This window comes from Herpailurus yagouaroundi, unplaced genomic scaffold, assembly GCF_014898765.1.
Source record: "Herpailurus yagouaroundi ecotype Mexico unplaced genomic scaffold, PumYag 215, whole genome shotgun sequence".
NCBI classification, from domain to species: domain Eukaryota; kingdom Metazoa; phylum Chordata; class Mammalia; order Carnivora; family Felidae; genus Herpailurus; species Herpailurus yagouaroundi.
The window spans coordinates 149,913-170,804 of NW_024412446.1; the positions used below are offsets into that span (position 1 = coordinate 149,913).

Genomic DNA, 20,892 nt, shown 5'->3' on the forward strand with positions numbered 1-20,892 from the left:
CAGTGGGGTCATCACTCCACACTGACTATGGCAGCTGAATATCAGGCCCTGCCTCCCAACTGGGTTTCACTGTGATAATTAAAAAAGAAAAATTGCAACAACCTACCTTGGCTTCAGGAGTATCTTTCTGTTCTTTCTCCTTTTCTGTGATCAGGGGTGGTTGTGCCTCAGAATTTCTTCCAGGTGAGTGGGAAGGTGGGCGCTTTGGGGCATCACTCCTGGAGTGTGGATTACCTTAGGTAGCAGATGTGGGTTTGGGTTGAGTCTTGGAAATGGGTAGGAGTTTGCCAGCCAGGAAAGAGGACAACAGTGGATACAAGGCCGGGAGGCCAAAAAAGCAGGCAATGTCATGGGAACAGCACAGAATGTAGTGCAGGAGTGAGATGGGGCCGAAAAGGAAGCTGCTGCCTGGATCACCGGAGGTCTGTGTGCTGAGCAAAGAGTCTGGTGATTACCTATGGGCCAAGGACATCAGTTGGCTTGTCAGCAGGTGCAGGAGAGGCACAGAGCTGTCACTTGGAGAATCAGCCGCCACGGGATAGGAAGTTACTGCTGGCGTCCTGTTGACTGATGCTGAGGGTTTTACAAGGCAGTGGAGGTGCAGAGGAGGGGCTGGATGCAGAAGCTTCTGAGGAAAATCCCCAGCACCTGGTGGTGGACTGGATGTCGGGGGGGGGCGGGGGGGAATCACCACGACTGACCTGGTTGGAACACATCCCTTTTCAAGTGGCTTTTGCCGGTGTCTGGGTGAATGTGGCCCTCCAGCCTTCTGGGACCTCGAAAGGCACAGAATGATGCCGGTAGTAGGGGGCAGCCCAGCGGGTCGCGGTACAGAGAAGGCTGCGGCTCAGCTAGTCCTGCAGGAGGCGCTGTGGGCACCGCCTGGCGGTCGGGCATGCGCAGTGCGTCAGCGGGCAGGGGGCGGGCCGCCCGAACCCGGAAGCAGAGTAGCCCACGTGGGAGCCGGGGAGGGGCGGCCTTGGTTAGGCTACCTGGTTGTGGGTAGTCTAAGTCGAGAATCCAGGCTATTCGTACTCTGAGGGGGCGAGGTGGAGACGGCCATCGGGTGTCCTTCGCCAATGTTGGGGACCCGGAGCGGGCCGCGGCGGGAGTGACCAATCCTGATGACGTAGCAGGGGGCATCGACCATGGCGCTGCTCTGGGCCTTCAGGGGCGCGACCTCGCGGTTTTCGGGTCGCCTGCTCGCGCGTCATTCCTCTCAAGCGGCGAGGCGTGGGGAGCGGCCCGGCGGGGAGGAGCTGAGCCGCCTGCTACTTGATGACCTGGCGCCGACCCCGCGATCTGCGGAGGGACTGGAGCGTCTGTTTGGCCTGTCCCCTTGTCTCCTGGCTCTGCGAGCTGCTCGTCGCCGCGTGGCCAGGCTTCTGCTCCAGGCCGGCAGGTCAGGGTTGCAAGGGGAGCGGGCCGAGCTGCTCCGGGTGGCAGAGGCGCGTGACATACCAGTTCTGCGGCCCAGACGGCAGAAGCTGGACGCCCTGTGCCGCTACCAGGTCCACCAGGGCGTCTGCATGGAGGTGAGCCCGCTTCAGCCTCGGCCTTGGACTGAGGTCGGGGAGGCGAGGCCAGGCGACGACCCCCGGCAGCTGTGGCTTGTCCTCGAAGGGCTCCAGGATCCCCGGAACCTTGGAGGCGTGCTGCGTTCTGCTCATTTTCTCGGAGTGGATAAAGTCATCACCAGCGGGAGAAACAGGCATGGACATCCCTTAATCCCCATGTGCCCCGCTTTGGGGCACAACCGAGTTTCTAAGCACCTTGACCCTTGATCCCTCGCCCCATCGTCAGAATTCTCACCCTTAACCCTTGGGGGCCAGGGCCAGGGAGGAGGGGCGGGGAGGTGGGGGTTGGCTAGGGCAAAGCACCCGGTTTGAGATTACCCAGTTTAATGCAGGGCATGGGGAAATTTGCAGCTGCCCACTCACTCCAGTAGTCAGCAAAGCCAGCGCGGGGGCTATGGAGGTGATGGACCTGTTCTCCACTGATGACCTGGCCGGTTTTTTACAGGTAATGGCGGGGAGGCGGACGGTGGGTAGAGAAGAAACGAGACAAACTCAGTCTCTCCGAGGGCACTCATCCAGCAGTTGATGAAAGAAGGGGAGAGAAAGGGGAATGTTGGCATCGTTTCCTACGCCCTTCTAAATCCCTTTTGGAAGGGAAGGATTCTGGAATTTTCAAAACCATAAGTAGGGCAGAATCTGAAGTCAAAGACTTCCTAGCTTCATTCCCTTTACTGTACTCCTTCTCCAGGCATACCTCTTTGCCTTGGAGGCTAGTATACCTCAGATCCTCGCTGCCTACTAAGTAGGTTTTCAGTAAATGGTGTGATGGACTGTGAGAAGCTGGTTGGCAGGAGTCATGCATTCTGAGTGGGGGCACAGCCTGAAAGGCTCTTTGAACAAAGACAGATTCACTTATGCCTTTCTCCCGCCCACCCCCCCAACCCTACAGAAAACCAAAACCCAAACAAACCACCACCACCAACAACAACAACTTTGATATCCAGGAAGGGGTAAACCTAAGTAAAGAAACCCCTTTCCTGGTCCAGGTTTCTGTCTTCAGTTGTGCTTCTACTGATGGACACAAGGGGGCAGTCTTGCCTTGCATTTGACTGCTCCCATGACCATCTGCCCCCCCCTAGGTCTCCCAGGCCCAGTCCTTGGATCTCTGTTCTATATGTGTTCATTTCTTGGTTTCATCCAGTCTCAGGGCATTAAATACCACCTATGCTTGGCTGCCTCCCAAATGTATATTATCAAGTTGCTTACTCAACAGCTTCTTTTGTGGTCTGAGGGGCATTTCAAACTTCACATTTTCGAAGCCAAGCACTTCCTTCTGTAGACTTTGCCCAACTCGATCGATGGCAACCGCATCCCTTTATTTAGGCCCAGTGCTGTGGTGGCCTTGATTCTTCCTGCTTGCCATGGCCCACCCTATCCACAAATTCTTTTGGTTTTACCATGAAGGTATTTTTGTATTCTCACCAATCCTCCGCATCTCTGCAGCTCCCACTCTGGCACAGCCCTCCATCATCTCTTGCCTGCATTATTGTGGGAATGTCCCATCTCTTGCTATTGGCTCTCAACCCAGCAGGCAGAGTGATTCTGTTGAAACATGTTACTTCTCTGCTCAGAACCTTTCAAAGCCTTCACATCTCTCTCAGAGAGCAAAAGCCAAAGTCCTTCTAGTGGCCTTTGAGGTCCTACCTTATGTGGCTCTTTGTTCCCTCTCCTGTCTCCCTCCCTCTCGTCCTCCCTCCCCACCCGCCACCACCTTGCCACTCCACTGTTCCTCCCATGTGTCACATAAGTGCCAGCCTCAGCCTTTGCACTTAACTCATTTCTGCCTAGATTAATCTGCCCCCAGATGTATGCTTGGTACTCCTTCATCTCGTTCAGGTCTCCACTCCAGTATTGCCTCAGTGAGGCCTTCCCTGAGCACCCTTCCACTGGGTAGCTGGGATTTGGGCCCATTTTGTTCTCTGCCCTGTCCCCATCACTTACAACAGAGCCTGCCCATTCTAGAGGCTTAATAACCGTTGATGAATTGAATGGATCAGCAAGGGAATGACTATATGCGCAAGACCAGCTCCTCAGCTGGGGCTTGAATGAAGGTTTCGTGACCTAGAACTTGATTTCTTCTTCCTCCTTTCAGGCCAGAGCCCGGGAGGGCTGGCTCGTAGCTGGCACAGTGGGCTGCCTGGGGCCTGAGATTTCCTCGTTCTCTGAGATCCCTGTCACTAGCTGCTTGGAGTTCCTCTGGGACCGGCCTACTGTCCTAGTGCTGGGTAGGTAGATGTCCCCACTTTTCCTTGTTCAGATGTGCATGTCCAGAGTGCCCATGTGTCCAACTGGGGCATCCTTAACCCTCTGCCTCTATGCCCTGCAGGTAATGAGGGCTCTGGTCTGTCCAAGGAGGTACAGGCCTCCTGCCAGCTTCTCCTTACAATCCTGCCTGGCCGGCAGCTGCCCTCTGGACTTGACTCCTTGAATGTCTCCGTGGCTGCAGGTGAGTCTACTGTTGCCTGACTTCTTGCCCTCTGACCACACATGTTTTTACCCTCAACAATTTTCCCTGTCTTTCTGTGCCTCAGTCCCTTTATGTGCCAGATGGGGAAAATGCATCTTTTTAAAAAATTTTTTTTATGTTTGTCTTTGAGACAGAGACAGAATGTCAGCAGGGGAGGGGCAGAGAGAGAGGGAGACACAGAATCTGAAGCAGGCTCCAGGCTGTCAGCTTAGAGCCTGATGTGGGGCTTGAACTCATGAGACATGAGATCATGACCTGAGTTGAAGTCAGATGCTCAACCGACTGAGCCACCCAGGTGCCCCAAATGCATCCTTTGAGGATGAGAAGAGGGAGTGCTGACACGTGGTCCTTCCTCTTCTCCATCCTCTCTCTTCCCCTTTTGTCCTTTTGTCTGTCGGTGCAGGAATTCTTCTTCACTCCATTTGCAGCCAGAGGAAGGGTTTCTCTGCAGAGAAGAGAGAGCAACTTCTCTAAGACCCGCAAGGAAACTCAGCCACATCAGCAGGGCCCAGAGTGGCTCAGCACCCAGGACTGTCCTCAGAACCAGAACAAGAGAGGCATAATGGGGGCTGACTTGGACTGTCTGAGGTGTGTGTGCTAGAGGGCACACACATCCACATGATCGAATATACTGGAGTCTCTTGCCTGAGTGCACCCAGGCCCCTGTTTACTAGGCACTGTCTTGTAGGGCAGGAAGCTCTGCGATGGAGACCAAAGGAAAGTTCAGTTTCCTGTTTTGATTTTGGACCTGCGGTTGGAAGTGGCAGCTTGTTAGTCTCCAAGATTGTGCTGGGATAGAGGGTCTCTTTCCTCCTGGGCCCTGCCTGGAAGTCAAGACATACAAAGGGAATTGGGCAGCCTAGTCCAGGTGTCCTATTCCTCTTGAACCAGTGTGAGAATGTAGAGGAAGGCCTCGTTCCTCTTGTGGACTAGACGGGTACAAATCCAGCCTCCAACCCTGCCTGCCCCAGTGGGGGCCTTGAGCACGAGGCTTCATCCTGCTGTCCCTCACAGGGCTCTTTGTGAGGATCCAGTAAAATGTCACCTGGGCCATTCTGTCCCATTCTTCCACTAGATGGCAGCCTTGCTCTTTGATCCGTAGTCTCTTCTGGAAGTTTTTGCAGCCACCTCTGGAGATTCCTGGCTGTGGCCCCCAGAGAGGCAAGGGAAAGATTAGCAAACACCTCTCACCTTACTGGCCTTCCAGACCTCCTCCCCAGTGACTCATCAGTCAGTGCACCTCTGAGAAAGGAACCAATGAACCAGAGCCCTGGCCTTTGGTTCTGTGGAGTGGTGGGGACAGTGTTGCTGTTTATTGTACGACCCACATGGATTTGGTGCTCCTCCCACAGGGTCCCACAAATGGAGCAGAAGCCCCCGGTATAAGTAGTTTAGAGCAGTCTTGGCTACCCATTGGAACCACCTGGCAATCTTTCAAAAACAACTCACACTGGGGACCCACCCCCAGAGAATCTGATGTAATTGGTCAGGGGGCAACCTGGGTATCAGGAGTTTGAAAGCTCCCCCTCCTGCCCCCAAATGAGTCTAATGTGTAGCCCAGGCTGAGAACCACTGGAGTAGGGGCTCCAGGACCTCAGCAGTATTGACATTCTGGGCCAGATAACTCTTTGTTGGATGGCTTGTCCTGTGCCTCATAAGATGTTCAACACCATCCCTGGCTTCTACCCACTGGATGCCAGGAGCACCTCCTGCCCCCGCCGTGTGACAACCAAAAATGTCTCCAGACGTTGCCACATGTCCCCTGGAGGACACAATTGCCCTCGTTGAGAACCACTGCTCTGGAGTATGGATCCTGGAGGACAGCAACCTAAGTTAAAGTCCTAATTGCTCTGTCACCTTGAACAAGTTCCCTTCCCACCCGAGCCTCAGTCTCCTCATTGGTGAAGGGGGATCACCCTACTTTCCCAAGTTGTGGGAGGATAGAGAGGGCAACATGAGCTCAGTGCCTTCCACACGATAGTGCTCAGTATGAGGTACCACTCTTTTCTCTTTGGAATGAAATTATCTTGGGATTCCCGTTTAAAAAGACATTTGAATTTGTTTTAAAAGGGCCCAAGATTGCACGGGCGCCTTGGTGGCTCGGTTGGTTAAGCATCTGACTCTTTACTTCTGCTCAGGTCATGATCGCATCGTTCGTGAGATTGAGCCCCACGTCAGGCTCTGTGCTGACAATGCGGTGCTTGCTTGGGATTCTCTCTCCCTGTCTTTCTGCCTGTCCCCCCACTTGCTCGCTCCCTCTCAAAATAAATAAATAATAAAATAAAAGGGCCTAAGATTGCTTTAAAGTCAAAGTTTTTCCTCTCAAGAAAGAAGAAGAACCTTTTCATAAAACTCCATAGAGATCTCTACCACATTGGTACCCTTGAGCTGTCTGTCCCCAACTGCCACACAGATTCTGACCCTGGCATGTGTCAGCCTTGGGCATATCACACTGCCTCCCCTATCTATGCTGCACTCTTAGCCAAGATCCTAATGTGGTTTTGAACCTTGGCTACACCTTAGGTGGGGTTGGGGGTATGTGTGGTGGTGCGGAGGGGGACAGCTTTAATATTCCAGCTGCCCAGAGGCATCAGAATGATTAGATCAGAATCTCTGCGGCAGGAGCCAGGTCCCATATTTTTTTAGAGCTCCCCGGTTGATGCTAGTATGCTGCCAGATCTGAGAATCACTGGTCTTCAAGCCACCTTCTCATGTCCAAGAAACTGCTTCCAAATCATTCATACCTGCACTTTTGAGTGCATGCCTAAAAGTTTGGGCCAGTCGGCCTTTCATCTGTCCCTAGGTTCAGAAGATGGTGGGTCCAGCCCTGACTCTATTGGCTTCTTACCTGGATGCCTTCTCAGCCTCTTCATCTATAAAATGGGGATAGTGCCTTCAGTACCTGCTCCAGCCAACCCCTCCCCAACAAAGATTTGTAAAAACAAAATGAGAGAGTATCAGTAAAAAGCATTCTGTAAACCTAGGCACTGTGCACCCCAGGACTAGCACATGATAGTACAGACATGGATATAATGGTTCAGTTTATGTATCAAGTTGCCTGGGCCACAGAATGCCCAGATAGTTGGTCAAACCTTATACTCAGTGTTTCTGTGAGGGTGTTTTTGTATGAGATTGACATCTAAATTTGTAGACTGAGTAAGCCAAAGTGTCCTTTCCAGTGTGGGTGGACCTCATCCAATCAGTTGAAGACCTGACTAGAGGGAGGAAAAAAAAAAAAAAAAAAAAGCTTCTCCCCTAAGAATTCTTCCTGCCTTTTGGAACTGAAACATGGGCTTTTTCTGGTCTCAAGCCTGCTGGCCTTTAAAAATTTTTTTTTTCAACGTTTTTTATTTATTTTTGGGACAGAGAGAGACAGAGCATGAATGGGGGAGGGGCAGAGAGAGAGGGAGACACAGAATCGGAAACAGGCTCCAGGCTCCGAGCCATCAGCCCAGAGCCCGACGCGGGGCTCGAACTCACGGACCGCGAGATCATGACCTGGCTGAAGTCGGACGCTTAACCGACTGCGCCACCCAGGCACCCCAAGCCTGCTGGCCTTTAGATGGGAACTGCGTCATCAGCTCTCCAAGGTCTCCAGCTTGCTGTTCTCTGCAGAACCTGGACTTGCCAGCCTCATAACCACATGAGCCAAGTTCTCATAATAAATAAGCATTATATGTGTGTATATAGATAAGTATACAGATATATATATATATATATATATATATATATATATATATATATATCACCTGTTGGTTCTGTTTCTCTGGAGAATCCCAACTAATAGACTTGATGGAAATGAACTGAGATGTCCTGGTGTTCCCTCCATGTGGCAGTAGAGAATCGAGCTCTGCTCTCTGGGAACAAACCCATCATGGAACCTAGAAGTTGGGGTTTGGGGTACTCGGGGTTCAGAGCCTGCTTTCCTGCCCATGGACTCCTATGTCATGTCTGGAACCTTATCTAACTTGTTTTGGGCATGTTGTTCAGTTTTCTGGGTCCCAGTAGTCCGAGCCATCTAGAGGGCCACTCTTGGTGCTAAAAGCCAGGCACAGGGGCTCCTCTCTGCTTCATCCTGTGGGCAGCAAGCCAGCTGACCTCTGGAAAGGCAGGCTCACTTGAACTAAAAGAGGCCGTAATTACCTGCCATGCACACAGGTATGTAGTTAGGTCATGCAAACCAGGCATTTCCAAAACGAAGCACCTGAGACCCTAAGGCAAAGGATGAGGTCTGAATTTCTTTGTGGTGGCCTGATGCATACAGGCTGCTCAGCAAGTATGGTTAAATACACAGGAGCTGGGGCAGCTGTGGTTGTGGGTATGAAGGCAGAGGCAAGGTGGAGGTCCATCCTCTGCAGGGCAGGGTAAGGATGACCCTGAAGAGCCACATTTAAGAACGTGAGACTGTTAAGTAGCTCTTGCTTTGAGTTCCAATTCTGACTTGCTGGTAGTGTAAATATGGACATATCCCTTAACTTTTCCAACAGCCTCCACTTCAGAGGATCAGAGTGCAGATTAAATGAGCTCACTCATGTAAAGCCCTCAGCCCAATCCTGGAGGAGCATGGCAGCTGTTTTTGCAGCACCTGAGCTGCATGGGCTCCGCTGTCCTGCCACCCTGGCCTCAATTTCCCCATAGACTCTAAGACATATTTCAGCTGCAATACACAAGGAGATGTACTCCTGAGAGCAGCTGGAGGGGGTTGGAGAGGGGAGGGGGTTGGAATGACATTGGCAAGATCCTCCTTTGTCAGGCCTCCCCAGCCAAGAGGGAAAGGGTCTCAGAAGGTTGGTATTCCAGAACAGCTGAATTGTGGCCAGCACCCCAGTCCCTTGCAGGGCTGGAAATTTGTTTGTTTAGTTGGGTTTTGGCAGGAGGGGAAATTGCCAGCTCCTCCCCGCCCCCCCCCCCAGGCTGAGGTCCTAAACTAGACCCTCCCCCATTACTCTTGCAGGGCCAGGCGCCAGGGATCCCCACAGTTTGTAAATGTAATCAACCTTGAGGTCTCCGGCTTCCACAGGTGCAATTAGCATGCCCATCTGCTAATCCCTGATTAATGATGTTTACAAACATGGGACTCCACTCACAGAGTTGCTCAGCCCCTCCCTCTAGGACCTGGAGGCAGGGCTCTTCCTAACACACACCCCTCCGTAAACACACATACTCTTTCAGGGCTGTGCTCCTCTCCCTCCCCTTTCCCAGGCAGGGGGCAGAGCTGGAGTCCCTCCTTGGAGTCACCTGGCCCAACTCTCATTGCACCCATGGAAAGAAGACCCAGAGAGAGCACACAGGGAGACCATGAGGTTTGGTGGTAGGGCTAGGCTCCTGTTCTTCCCTCTTTCTTACCCATTCTGGAACCTCTGGGTACATGGGTGGGCCCGCTGCCTTTATTCACCACACCGGCTCCAGCTCTGGGGCTACACGTACATGTCTCTCTGCATGGAGGGTCCCAAGGGTTGGGATCCTCTACCTGTTCCCAGACAGAGGAATATTCCCACTCCGCCCACCTTCCCGCTGAGGACTCTTGCGGGCCCACGCCAAAAAGCACAGTAGCAAAAATATTAAGAATGCACACTTCTGAGTCAAGAAGGTCCTGCCTCCAAATGTTGGCTCTACCTCAGGCCAGTCACTTAATCCAATTGAGCCTCAGTTTTGTCACCTATAAAATGGAGATAAGGATAGTAGGTACTACTACTACAAACATAGTTTGTGATGATTCATTACTGGATTTAGGAAATTGACTTGGCATAGTGCACAGGACATAGTAGGTGCTTAATAGTACAAGCTTTTTATTGTAGGGAAGATGATGATGATGATGATGATGAAAACGAACAGAAGCATCTGAAGCTACAAAGATGCCCAGGGACTTCCTCTTCTCCCCTCACCCTCCTCTCTGGGGAGAAGGGCAGGTCCCAGCTCATTACTGGTGGGGGCTAGGGTGGAAGTGTCAGATTGGAATCACTCCTGGGTCTGTTCACAGCTTCCCTGTTTCATTAACACCTCCCTGGTGGTCTTCAGCTCATCCTCCTGGGGGAGGTGCTCCAGAAAGTTCTCACTACCCCCTACTCAGCCAGAGCTCAATGTGCCCCATTCCTAGGTCTGGAATCAGATGCACATAGAGAAGGTTTTATGTGGCAGAGAGGTGGCCACTGGCCAGGAGGCTGTCACTATCCCCTCCCCTCAGGGTCCTGGAGGCCTGGTCAGGAGACATAGTACCTGGGGCTGCCTCTTTCTTTTTCCTCCCCATCAACCTCTCATCAGTAAATTCTAGTCACCCAGCCCCACTGCATCCCAATCTGGACACTTCTTCCTTTCAAATCTGTGACTTGATGTGAGCAGCACCAGCTTGGGTTCTAATCCTGGTTCACCTTTTCCCAGCTGGATGACCTAAGGAAAATCGCTTATTTTCCAGGACATTCAGTTGCTTCTGTAAAAACAGGGACACCATACCTATAGCAGGGTAGCACAGGGCTCAGAAAATTGTAAATTCTCAATAAGGCAGCCATTGTTATTTTGCAGGCACAACAACTAATCTCTGAATTATATTTTTAAATCGCAGAGCCCTGTTTAGCCAACCGGGGTGGGTGGGGGAGCAGAGCCATGTTTAGAGAAGCTCCAGTTAATTGTCCCAGTTTCTTCCCCAGACTGGGAAAAAGGAGTGGGGCTGGGCAATGAATTAGGACCAGGAGATTACTATCTTGGGCTCTGGGAAGGCTGCTTCTAAACAATGTTCCTCTCCAGACACTCCAAGAAGGATTCTGATGGAAATACTATGCCCTCTCTGTCACAATATTCCATTTCAGAGGAGACCCTTCACCAGCTGTGGGCCAGGATGGAGGGGCTGGGCCCAGCTGCCCCCTGCCCCAACCCTGCAGCTGGCTGAACTTGGCTGGCCCTGCTTTCTCCTGCCACCTCTGTACTTCCTCTTCCCTTCAGGCTCCCAGCTCTTTTGCTGAGGTTTGTGGGTGTCAGAAGAGAGACTCCATGAGAAGTGTCACCTTTTGCGGTTGATCTGTAGTCTCAAAAAAAATGTCAGTTGGCTGAGCAGTTTCCTCTAGAAAGAAGAAACCAAGGCACAAGTCTGCATATAAGGGAGGCAGCAAGACAGTGGGCTTTGTCCCTTCTTGCAAGTAACCCCCAAGCCCCCACAGGCCTCTGTGGAGCAGACATGAAAGCCCCTCCCACCTCTAGGAATCCCCACTCCTGTCTTTTACATAATCAAGGCAGGAGTTGGCTTCACTCCTTTTATATTCCCAGGTCTCAGCCCAGGGCCAGGCACATACTGGGTATTTAAAAATCACAGATAAGCACATAAATGGGTCCTGAGGTTGGAGACTAACTGCCTCTCCCTCCTTTTCCCTATTGTGGGTTGGAGGCAAATAGCTCAATTCCAGCTGGCCCTCCCCTTCCACTTTTGGAGAAGACAAGACACAAATGATTCCTAGCCACAGCTGCTCTTGATTCTCTGCAACAAAGGAGCTAATCGAGAGTGAGGGGATGCTCTGTAGAACCCTTCAGCACTCGACCCTGCTGAGACCCATCTGTATCCAGGCCCTGCACAGATGCCCTTCCCATAGATGGGGGGACTAGCTGGGGGTCAGGCACAGCAAGGGGCAGGATCTTGTTTGAATCAGAGCCCTGATACCAACACACATACTTAGAACAGTCTCACTGCAGTGGGTATGGGACCCTGAAGCCATGTGCACAGCAGGGTGATGGGTGATGATGATGATGGTGATGATACTAACATTTATTATGTACTTACCATGTGCTAACGGTTTTATGTGCCTTGTCTCATTTAGTCCTCATGATGTTTTGGGGTAGGCACTGTTATTACCTTTCGTTTATAGATAGGAAACTGGGGCCCAGAAAGGTTAAGTAACTTACCTAAGGTCATGCTGTGACAATCAGAAGGGTTTGTAGGGGGTGGGGGATGGAAGGTGGGGAGCTGAGCTTAGAAGGAGAGAACTTCCAGCTCAAGCATCAGCTAGGAGGCCTTCAGTTGAGGAGGCCAAATCTGCACACAGCCACCCTCCCCCCACCCCCACAGCACTAAACCCTCCCCCAGGTAATACCCCTAGCCCCTCTCTCCACTCCACTTCTCCTGAACCATCCTGACAATCTCTAAGTGGGGCATCCTGCAGAGGGGGGTGGGGACCATGTCCTTCAGCTTGCCACGTGGCTGTGGGTGGTATGCCCAGGCTGGAGGTCAGAATACACAGCTCGAGCTACTGTGGGGTGCAGTAAAGAGCCTGGACTCCCAGAGACACCCAGATTTAGGTTTAAGTCCTGGCCCTGCTCCCAAACCAAGGCTCAGGCCTTGGTCCAGTTTCTTAACCTCTGAGCTTCATTTCCTTTCTGTAAAATGGCACCAGTAATCTTTCTCCCAGGGTTGTGCTGGGGCCTGAAAAAAGGTGCTCACGGCACATGGTAGGCCTTCAAGAACTCTTCCCAGCCTGCCTCTTCCTTCTTTCTCGGGGCTTCCGTCTGTGTCTGTCTCCTTGCCTTCCTAGCTTGGGGTCTGGTGCCTCCCCTCTCTCAGCTCTGCCTGTTTTTTGATGATCTCTGTCATGTCTGCCTGTCACTGGGGGCTCCCTGTTGCTGCTCCCTTTCTAGGGCTCTGTCTCTATACCCTTTCTGCCCCTCTCCTCTCCTCTCCCTTGGCTCCTGATACCCTGGGGGCTGATCGATGGCAGCCGCTGGTTATCGATTGGAGTGGGCGTCCAAGTGTGGCTGCTGGAGGCCGGTATTGATGGACAGGATTGGTGCCCAGGCTGGGCGGAGTGGCAGTTGGGGAGCCTGGGGCTGCAGGGGAAGTGGAGCTCCCCCTCCCCTGCCAGGACCTGGGATGGGAGTCCTTAAAGCTGCAGACCCTACCACTAGCATGGGGGTAGAGGATGGGACAGAAGGTCTCTGAGGACAGAAGGCCAAGGCTTGGCTCATGCTGTCACTTAACAAGATTTACTGAGCACCTACTATGTGCCAGCTGGGGATATTAGCAGTAAGCAAGTCAAAAATCAATAAGTAAAATTATGTAATGTGTTATGCAAGAAATAGAGCAGAAGGAAAAGGGTATGGAAGTGCAGTGGTTGGGAGAAGGTGCTGTTTTAAATGGTGTAGTGAGGGAGGGGCCTCCTTGAAAAGGTGACTTTTTTTTTTTTTTCAACGTTTATTTATTTTTGGGACAGAGAGAGACAGAGCATGAACGGGGGAGGGGCAGAGAGAGAGGGAGACACAGAATCGGAACAGGCTCCAGGCTCTGAGCCATCAGCCCAGAGCCCGACGCGGGGCTTGAACTCACGGACCGCGAGATCGTGACCTGGCTGAAGTCGGACGCTTAACCGACTGCGCCACCCAGGTGCCCCAAAAGGTGACCTTTTAAGTAAAGACCTGAGGAGAGTGAAGGAGCAAGCCATTTGAGAGCATTCTGAGGAGTAGAAACACCAAATAAGTGCAAAGACCCCCTGTCGGGGGCCATGCTTCATATGCTCTAGGCTGGGGGTATGGTGTGCCTGGAGTGGGGTGAGGGATAAGGAGAGCAGGAGGAAATGGGTAGGAGAGGGAATGAGGGCAGGGGCCCTATAGGGCTTGGAGTGGACAGTCAGTCCGGGGATGACAGTTGTCCCAACTCCAGTCTGAGAGGCCTGAGCAGCTTCCACCAATGGTAGCTTCCAGAACATGGTTCTGCTGCTTCTGAAACTCCATGTGTGGAGTTTCACACCGATATCCCAGGCCCTTCACTGCTTGGTCAATGAGATAAATGCTCACAGGTTGGATTCTGTGGTTGAGTTGAGAACTCAGAGACATTTGGCAACTTGCCCCAGGTCATGAAGGAAATAGCAGAGCTGGGACTCAAATCCAATTCTGTCTGACTCCAAAACCATTGCTTTTTCCTTCTTTCCTGGTTACCATCTTAACCATTTTTAAGTGGATAATTCAGTAGTTAAGTTTACTCACATTGTAGTACAATAGACCTGCAGATCTTTTCCATCTGAAACTGAACCAAAACTCTGTACCCATTAAATAAGAACTCCCCGCTCCTCTTGCCCCAGCCCCTGACAACCATCACTGTATTTTCTATGTATCTATGTATGTGACCTTTTTTTTTTAATTGTTTATTTTTGAGAAACAGAGAGTGCAAGAAAAGAAAGGGCAGAGTCGGGGGACACACAGAATCTGAAGCAGGCTCCACATTTTGTTTATCCATTTATTGGTTGACTGACACTTGGGTTGCTTCCATGTCTTGCCTATGGTGAAAAATGCTGCAATGAACATGGATGTACACATATCTCTTTGAGATCCTGTTTTCAGTTCTTTTGAATATATACCTAAAAGTGGGGTTGCTGGATCATATGGTAGTTCTATCTTTATTTTTTTGAGGAACCTACATACTGTTTTCCATAGCATCTGTAACCATTTTACCCTCCCAGCAACAGTGCCCAAGGGTTCCAACTTCTTCACATCCTCACCAACACTTGTTATTTTGTTTTGTTTTGTTTTGTTTTGTTTTGTTTTGTTTTTTGATAGTAGTCATCCTAATGGGTGTGAGGTGATATCTCATTACTGGTTTCATTTCCTTAATGACTGATGATGCTGAGCATATTTTCCTATGCTTATTGGCCAAGTGTATATCATCCTTGGTGAAATGTTTATTCATGTCCTTTGCCCAAGTTTTAATTAGGTTATTTGTTGTTGCTGTTGTTTGTTGTTGAGTTGTAGGAATTCTTTATATTTTTTGGATATTAACCCCTCATCAGATGATGATTTGCAAATATTTTCTCCTATTCTGTAGATTACCTTATCACTCTGTTGATTGTGTCCTCTGATGTACAGAAGTTTTAAATTTTGATTTAGTCCTATTTATCTATTTTTTCTTTTGTTGCCTGTGCTTTTGCTATCATACCCAAGAAACCATCACTGACTCCATCCAAAATTATTGTTTTTAACTACTTCTCTCCACTGTCAGGAATTCTGCCAACACCTTTAGGTCAAATTGGGCAGGCAGTGACCCAGAGGGCAGGGCTGGAACCAGTGGGAAGCTCAGGGAGACAGCAGCTCAAGCTAACAGAATTCCAGAGGCTGAATGGGGTACTTTGGAGGTAGTGAGGTCCCTGTCACTGGAGGAATATAAGCACTCAGATGACCATTCAGGTAGGATGTTGCACAGAAACTTCAGGTAGAGGACGTTAAGGTTGGGTTGATGGCCTCTGATCTCTTGTAGAATTCAGCAAGGAAGGAGGGGGAGCTCAAAGCTTGGCAGTGAAGTGGGGTGGGGTGGGCAGGATGGCAGCTGACAAGTGTACCATCCTCTGTGCCTGGGGAAGTCTTGTATTGGGATCTAGGTGTGGAGGAGATTCCCTGAGTTCTTGTCATGCTGGAGCCTAAACCCAAGCTCTGACCCCAGATGGCCCAAGGATCTTGGACCCCTGGGCTGGAAGATAAGAGAGATGAAGAAGTGGCTCCTTCATCACCTATGAGGGGCTGCTTGTGAGCCAAATGGATGAAACAAGGACTTAAGAGCCTGGTAGACCTTGATTCAGGTACTGCCTGAGGCACTCACTGGCTGGATGAATTTGGGCAGTCTCTTTGACTTCTCTGATCCTCATCCTCATCTGAGCAAGGGGCTGCCACCTATCTTATAGGGTTTTTTGCAGAATGACAATAACAGGTGGCTGGAGCCTGACACATCCTCAGTGAACTCCAGTGATCACATTTAAGCACTCATAATTGCCTCTCAGCACCCTCCAAAGCCAATAACCCTGAATGGGCTATATATTCCCTACCCTCTGGTGACCACTTCCCACTGTTCTTGGCCCTGGCCAGCCCCTCATTCCTTTTAAGGACAGGGAAATCCAGACTCCTGGATCCAGAACCCAGCTCAGCCATGACAGATACCTGAGCTGGACCAGGGGCCCTCTCTGGGCCTTGTGGGAAGTGCTGGATGGCAGTCTGATATCCTGTCTGTTGGTCCTCTGTCTCTGCCTGTCCCTGTGGCTACTAGGCCTGGAGCTTCCTCACTCTGGTTGTGCAGTCTTTCCCAGCCAGCCCTGCATTCTGTGACCTGACTCATCTCCCACGTTGCACCCAGAAATTTCCCCCACACTACCCCCAGCCCAGCCCATCATGGAGAAAAATCAAATCTCATTAAAGGCCATTGATTTTCCTCCAAATTTACTGTGAGTACACTTCGAGGCTTCTCAGTATTACTGTCGGTTCCCATCTTCAACCCCTCAACCACCAACATAGCTTCCTCAGGGAAACTGAGGAGCATTGGGCTGGCAGGCAATAGGGAGTGTGAGAGGTTGTAGATACTGTCTGCTGGAGCCTCCAGCCCACTCTGGCCCTTCAGCGTGGCAAGACCCTGAATATGGCACTGATTTATTTCTCTGCCTGGTTACCCCCATCTTAGGCAGAGGGGTATGTGTTTCTGCGTGTGTATGTCTGTCCTTGTGTGTTGGTGTGTGATTTTCTGTCTGCATGTGTGTCTGTGGGTGTCAGCACTGTGTCTCTGTGCACCTGTGTCTATTTCTATATCTGTGTGTGTATCTATAAGTGCGTGTGTGTATCTGCATGAATGCAGTGTGGAGTGGAGGTCTTGGCTTGCAGTTGAACTCTGAATGCTGTGCTGCCCATGAAACAGCCAGCCTGAAGAAGGGACTTGACTTGGGATAAACCCAACATATGGTTCTCTTCCTAGGGGTCAAGGACTAGGTAGGTATCTGGAGGAGGAGGGGGCACAGGCTTCTCTGCCCTCTCGCATTCACCCCTGCTGTCCCTTTGTCATCTTGGAAATGGGGCACCTTGCTGACTTTGTTGCAGTATTAGGTTTGGGGTTTGGGGGCTGGTGGGAAAGATTCCCAACCTAATGTTGGAGGCGGGCACGAATTCTTCCCCTCCTCCAATCTGAACTGAGAGTCCCAGGTGGGCATGTTTAAGTCAAATGGCCATATATTCACCTGGTGAGTCTGGAGAGAGTAGGTTAGGAGAGAAGATGGGCAGTGAGGGTGCCAGGGAGGCTTTGTGACATGGAAGGCATTCCTGTTTGCCTGGGTCATGTTCCTGGCATAAAGTCAAACATCAAGGCCAGCCTTAATGGGGAAAAAAGTCATAAACAGGGCCCTTTGGCTTTTGGAGGGTGAAGTGACTTTCAGCTTGGCTATAGGCTGGGCCACTTGCCTCTAGCCCACCTGCCAGGGCCTAGAGGTCAGCCATGGTGCTGGACTGGCCTTCTAAACCCTAGGACACGGCTGAGCTACCCCAAGGAGCAGCCTCAATGGGGCCTCCTATAAATTTGGGGGTGGAATGGTCCCTGGTTATGCGTCCTCAATGAAGCCTCACCCACTACCCATACCCCAACCCTGTGCAAGACATGTCAAGTTCATGACTGTGAATGCATGTTCTCCCAGAGGCCTCCGCCAGGGAGCTGGGAGCAGCACTCTGGGTTCTGGGGACAGGCCAGATTTATGGCACTGGGAGAAATATTTAGGCCTGAGACAGTTTGGTTGTGTTAATTATGGAAATCTAAAGATAATCTATATTTAATGCTGAATTTTGTCAAATTTGCTAAAGAATTAGGGGAGCGTGTGCAAACAGTGACACTTCAATGAAGAACAAGGTGCAATTAAACTCTGAAATTTACAGTGGAATAATTGGAGAGCATGACAAATATAGTTATCAGCAGCAACTAATTAGGGGTCTGCTCGAGGTTTCTGGGCTTGATTAATCTCGCCTGGATGCTAATAAGTTATGCTGGGCAGCTGATACTATTTGTCGCCTCCTACTTTCCACCCTCTCTCCAGAGCTCTTGGGGATTGGGGATGTGACCCATTCGGTCCTTCCCTCTGTACAGCCTGGCCTAAAGGGGGAGAATAAGGTCACCAGAGCTCCTATGCTGAGACCCCCTTCTCCAACTAAGGATGGCATGGACACCTTGAGTGGCATGCCCCTGACCAGGCATCCTGGGGTCTTACTTGAGACTTGTTGGGATTGGGGGAAAGAGGGTTGGGGCTGAGTTTTGGGGTCTAGCTGGGCTTCACTGGGTCATATTTCTTCCCTCCCTGTTGACATGGCTCAGCCTGACTCCCACCTCTGTCTTTTACTCTACACCTCATGGGAAGGGTCAATGAAAGCCCCTGACTCCGACTCAAGAGAGATCCATACAACCGTTTCTTGGCCAAACACCCACCTCCTCTTTCCCTGCCAGGTCTCTGCTAATCTTCCTTACTGCTGATTGTGGCCAAGCCTTAGATCCACTGACTAAAGCTTAAGCCTGTGCTGGAGCTGTTATCTGCTGGAGTGTGGCCAGTACCCTGGGCATTGCTGCCAGGTCCAGCTGTGAAGCTAAAGCCATCCCCTTCCTCTCTCTGTCTCTCATCTTGTCTCTGATTCTCTCTGCCTCATGACCCAGAAACTTCCCTGGTCTCTGTGTGACTAGTCGGGAGTCACCCCTCAAGAACTCTTTTCTCCATTGCCCACCTTTCCCTCAGAAGTTCTCCTGTCAGGTCCCCCACCTGGGGTCCCCCAGGGCCATATGCATGCTGAACAGTCCCCCTTTCATCTCCTGCCTTTGCTCAATGTTGTCTGGCACAGGATGGGAACTCCAACTGGCAGCCTCAGAGGAGGTGAGTGAATCTAAAATGGGAAGTTGGATGAACGGCTTCTTTGTGGATGTCTTCAGTATGCCAGAACTCTCCAAGCGTGAGCGTGAGTGTGTGTGTCATAGGAGACTGGGACCCTGATATGGCTGGTGGAGAAGATAGCTGGGAGAAGGTGCAGGAGGAGGACAGGGGCCTCCAGAATGCCTCCCTCTGGTATCTGGGCCAGAGTGGTCCTACTCCTGGGAGAAGGAGCCATTACTTCCTTGAGACCTCCGTTTCTCTTCCTGCTTGTGATCTGAAGAGTTTTGAGGTCAGACACCCCTGGGCATGTGTCCCCGCCTTAGGGGTCCTGGGCTGTTCCTAACCATGTCAAGTCTTGATTTCCTTCTTGTGGAACAGGGATAATTACTTCAGGGCACTTGTCCCCAGGGTTACCAGGATCTCCAGAAAAGGGCGAGGAGCTGAGCAGGCCCTCAGTAAATGGGGCTCCCTCCCCGCTGCCTCTCTTCTTCCTTCTATCCCTCCCCTCCCCCAAATCTGAATTCCCTGAGGCTTGCATGGTTGTCCCTGTGGCTGTCAGACTCCTCCACCAGAGGGCGATAGGTGCTGCGGGCACAAGCAAAATGGACCCCAGTATAGGCTGCATCCACAGTGGGCCTGCCTCGCCTGTGCTGTCTCCTGAACTTCAGGGCCGGAAGATTTGAGGTCAGGGAGTATTTTGTTCCCTTCTATGCACAGCTAACACACTCTAAGATTTGGGCGAAAATTAGAGAACAAGCTTCTTAACGTTTGTACACTGCAGCAAGTTTACCAGTCACCACTGACGTCCTGAGTCTCTGGGGCAAGGCTTAGTTGGCCCATTTTACAGATGAGGAAATATGAATTGGTCATTACTTACGTTTGCAGAGACTGGCAAGTCACAAGTGCAGAATCATTGGATAAACCAAGGCTCGGAGCAAATTTGCTGAGGGTGAAGTGGCTTGTAAGAGGGGAGTTGGGACTCAAACCTGGGCTTCCCTGACTTCTAAGTTAGCAACTTTTCCTCTGACCCAGTTTTTCTGATCAATCAAGACTCTGGTATAATCCCTCCTTGTCCTGTCACAGCCCCTGCTTCTGAGGCAACTGGAAATGGTGCCTTAGGCTTCAGACTCCAGCCTCTAAATCCTAGGGGCTGTGTGTCCGTGGATAGATCACTAGCTCCTCTGAGCCACAGCTTTCTGTAAAATGGTCAGGTGATGCTTATTCTCTTCTTTGCAGGGTATTATGGGATGAAATGAGATGATGGACACAGAGACCCCTCTCCCCTAGGATGGGCTCCCTGTGAACCTGGGCTGGACGTTCCCCCAGGGACTCTTGGTCTGTCACTTGGAGCTGAGAGGAGGAATGCAATACCCGCAGGTCGCCTTCAGCCTTTCTCTGGGGGAAGAAGAGAGATGGGGTGGGGAGGGCTCCTTTCTCAGGAACCTCCAGCCCTTGCAGCTGCTAGAAGTGATCGGGCTCCGTTGCTATGGCAACGAGGGCCAGCCGCCTGCAGAGCCTTCCCGTGCCAGCCGCCTTGACCTCACTTAGGATGATTACCTTTCGGCAAATAAAATAATTGTGTTAATAAAGAGGCTGTTCGCCCCCTCATCCCCCACCCCGCTTGGCCTGTTCCCCATCCCCACCCCGGGGAGAAAGAGAGGCTTCCCCCACCCTGGCCTGTGGGATGCCTTACTCTTAAATAAGTTGTTGATGGAGATCCTGGCTGGGTTTTAATTTTTGCTGATTTTAACCACCTCCCATCCTCCCCATCTTGCTTTCTGTCTTCTTGCCCCTACGTCTTTTTTGAAGTTGTACAGTTGAGTTAATATGACTCTTCTGTCTTCCTTCCATGGGGCTTCCTTCCACTGGGCCTCCCAAGCTATTACAATAATAAATTCTACTTACTGTGGGCCTGCTGTGTGTTATAGCCTTTACAAGTGCTTTCACACATGTCCTCTCCTCAATCCCTACAACGGCTGTGCAAGTCACAAACTTCAATACCACTTTATAGAGGAGAAGACCGGGGCTCTGGGAGAGAATATGTTTTGTTTTTTAATTTTAACTTATTTTTATTTTTTGAAGTCTATTTATTTCGCGAGGGAGAGAGAGTGAGTGGGAGAGGGGCAGAGAGAGGGAGAGAGAGAGAATCCCAAGCAGGCTCCATGCTGTCAACGTGGAGCCCAATTTGGGGCTCAAACTCACAAACCGTGAGATCATGACCTGAGCTGAA

At 51.1% G+C, this 20,892-nt stretch overlaps 1 protein-coding gene across 2 annotated transcripts; it reads left to right on the forward strand.

Moving 5' to 3' along the window:
• Positions 1-1,017: 1,017 nt before the first annotated feature.
• MRM1 (mitochondrial rRNA methyltransferase 1) lies at positions 1,018-20,571 on the forward strand. 2 transcript variants are annotated; one of them, XM_040455116.1, is made up of 5 exons: positions 1,018-1,711; positions 1,929-2,022; positions 3,670-3,802; positions 3,904-4,023; positions 19,899-20,571. In XM_040455116.1, exons 1-5 carry the CDS (start codon positions 1,149-1,151, stop codon positions 19,916-19,918), a joined length of 930 nt encoding a protein of 309 aa, XP_040311050.1. In that variant the 5' UTR covers positions 1,018-1,148; the 3' UTR covers positions 19,919-20,571. The 2 variants fall into 2 exon arrangements, with proteins under 2 accessions (XP_040311050.1, XP_040311049.1); XM_040455115.1 differs by lacking the exon at positions 19,899-20,571 and adding an exon at positions 4,448-5,118.
• The last annotated feature ends 321 nt before the right edge of the window (positions 20,572-20,892 follow it).

Excerpts from the sequence above, each read along its gene's own strand:
- MRM1 (XM_040455115.1), top strand. The coding sequence starts at position 1,149 with ATGGCGCTGCTCTGGGCCTTCAGGGGCGCGACCTCGCGGTTTTCGGGT. Across the intron at positions 3,803-3,903 it reads GCCTACTGTCCTAGTGCTGG|GTAATGAGGGCTCTGGTCTG; the intron begins GTAGGTAGATGT and ends TATGCCCTGCAG. Across the intron at positions 4,024-4,447 it reads GAATGTCTCCGTGGCTGCAG|GAATTCTTCTTCACTCCATT; the intron begins GTGAGTCTACTG and ends CTGTCGGTGCAG.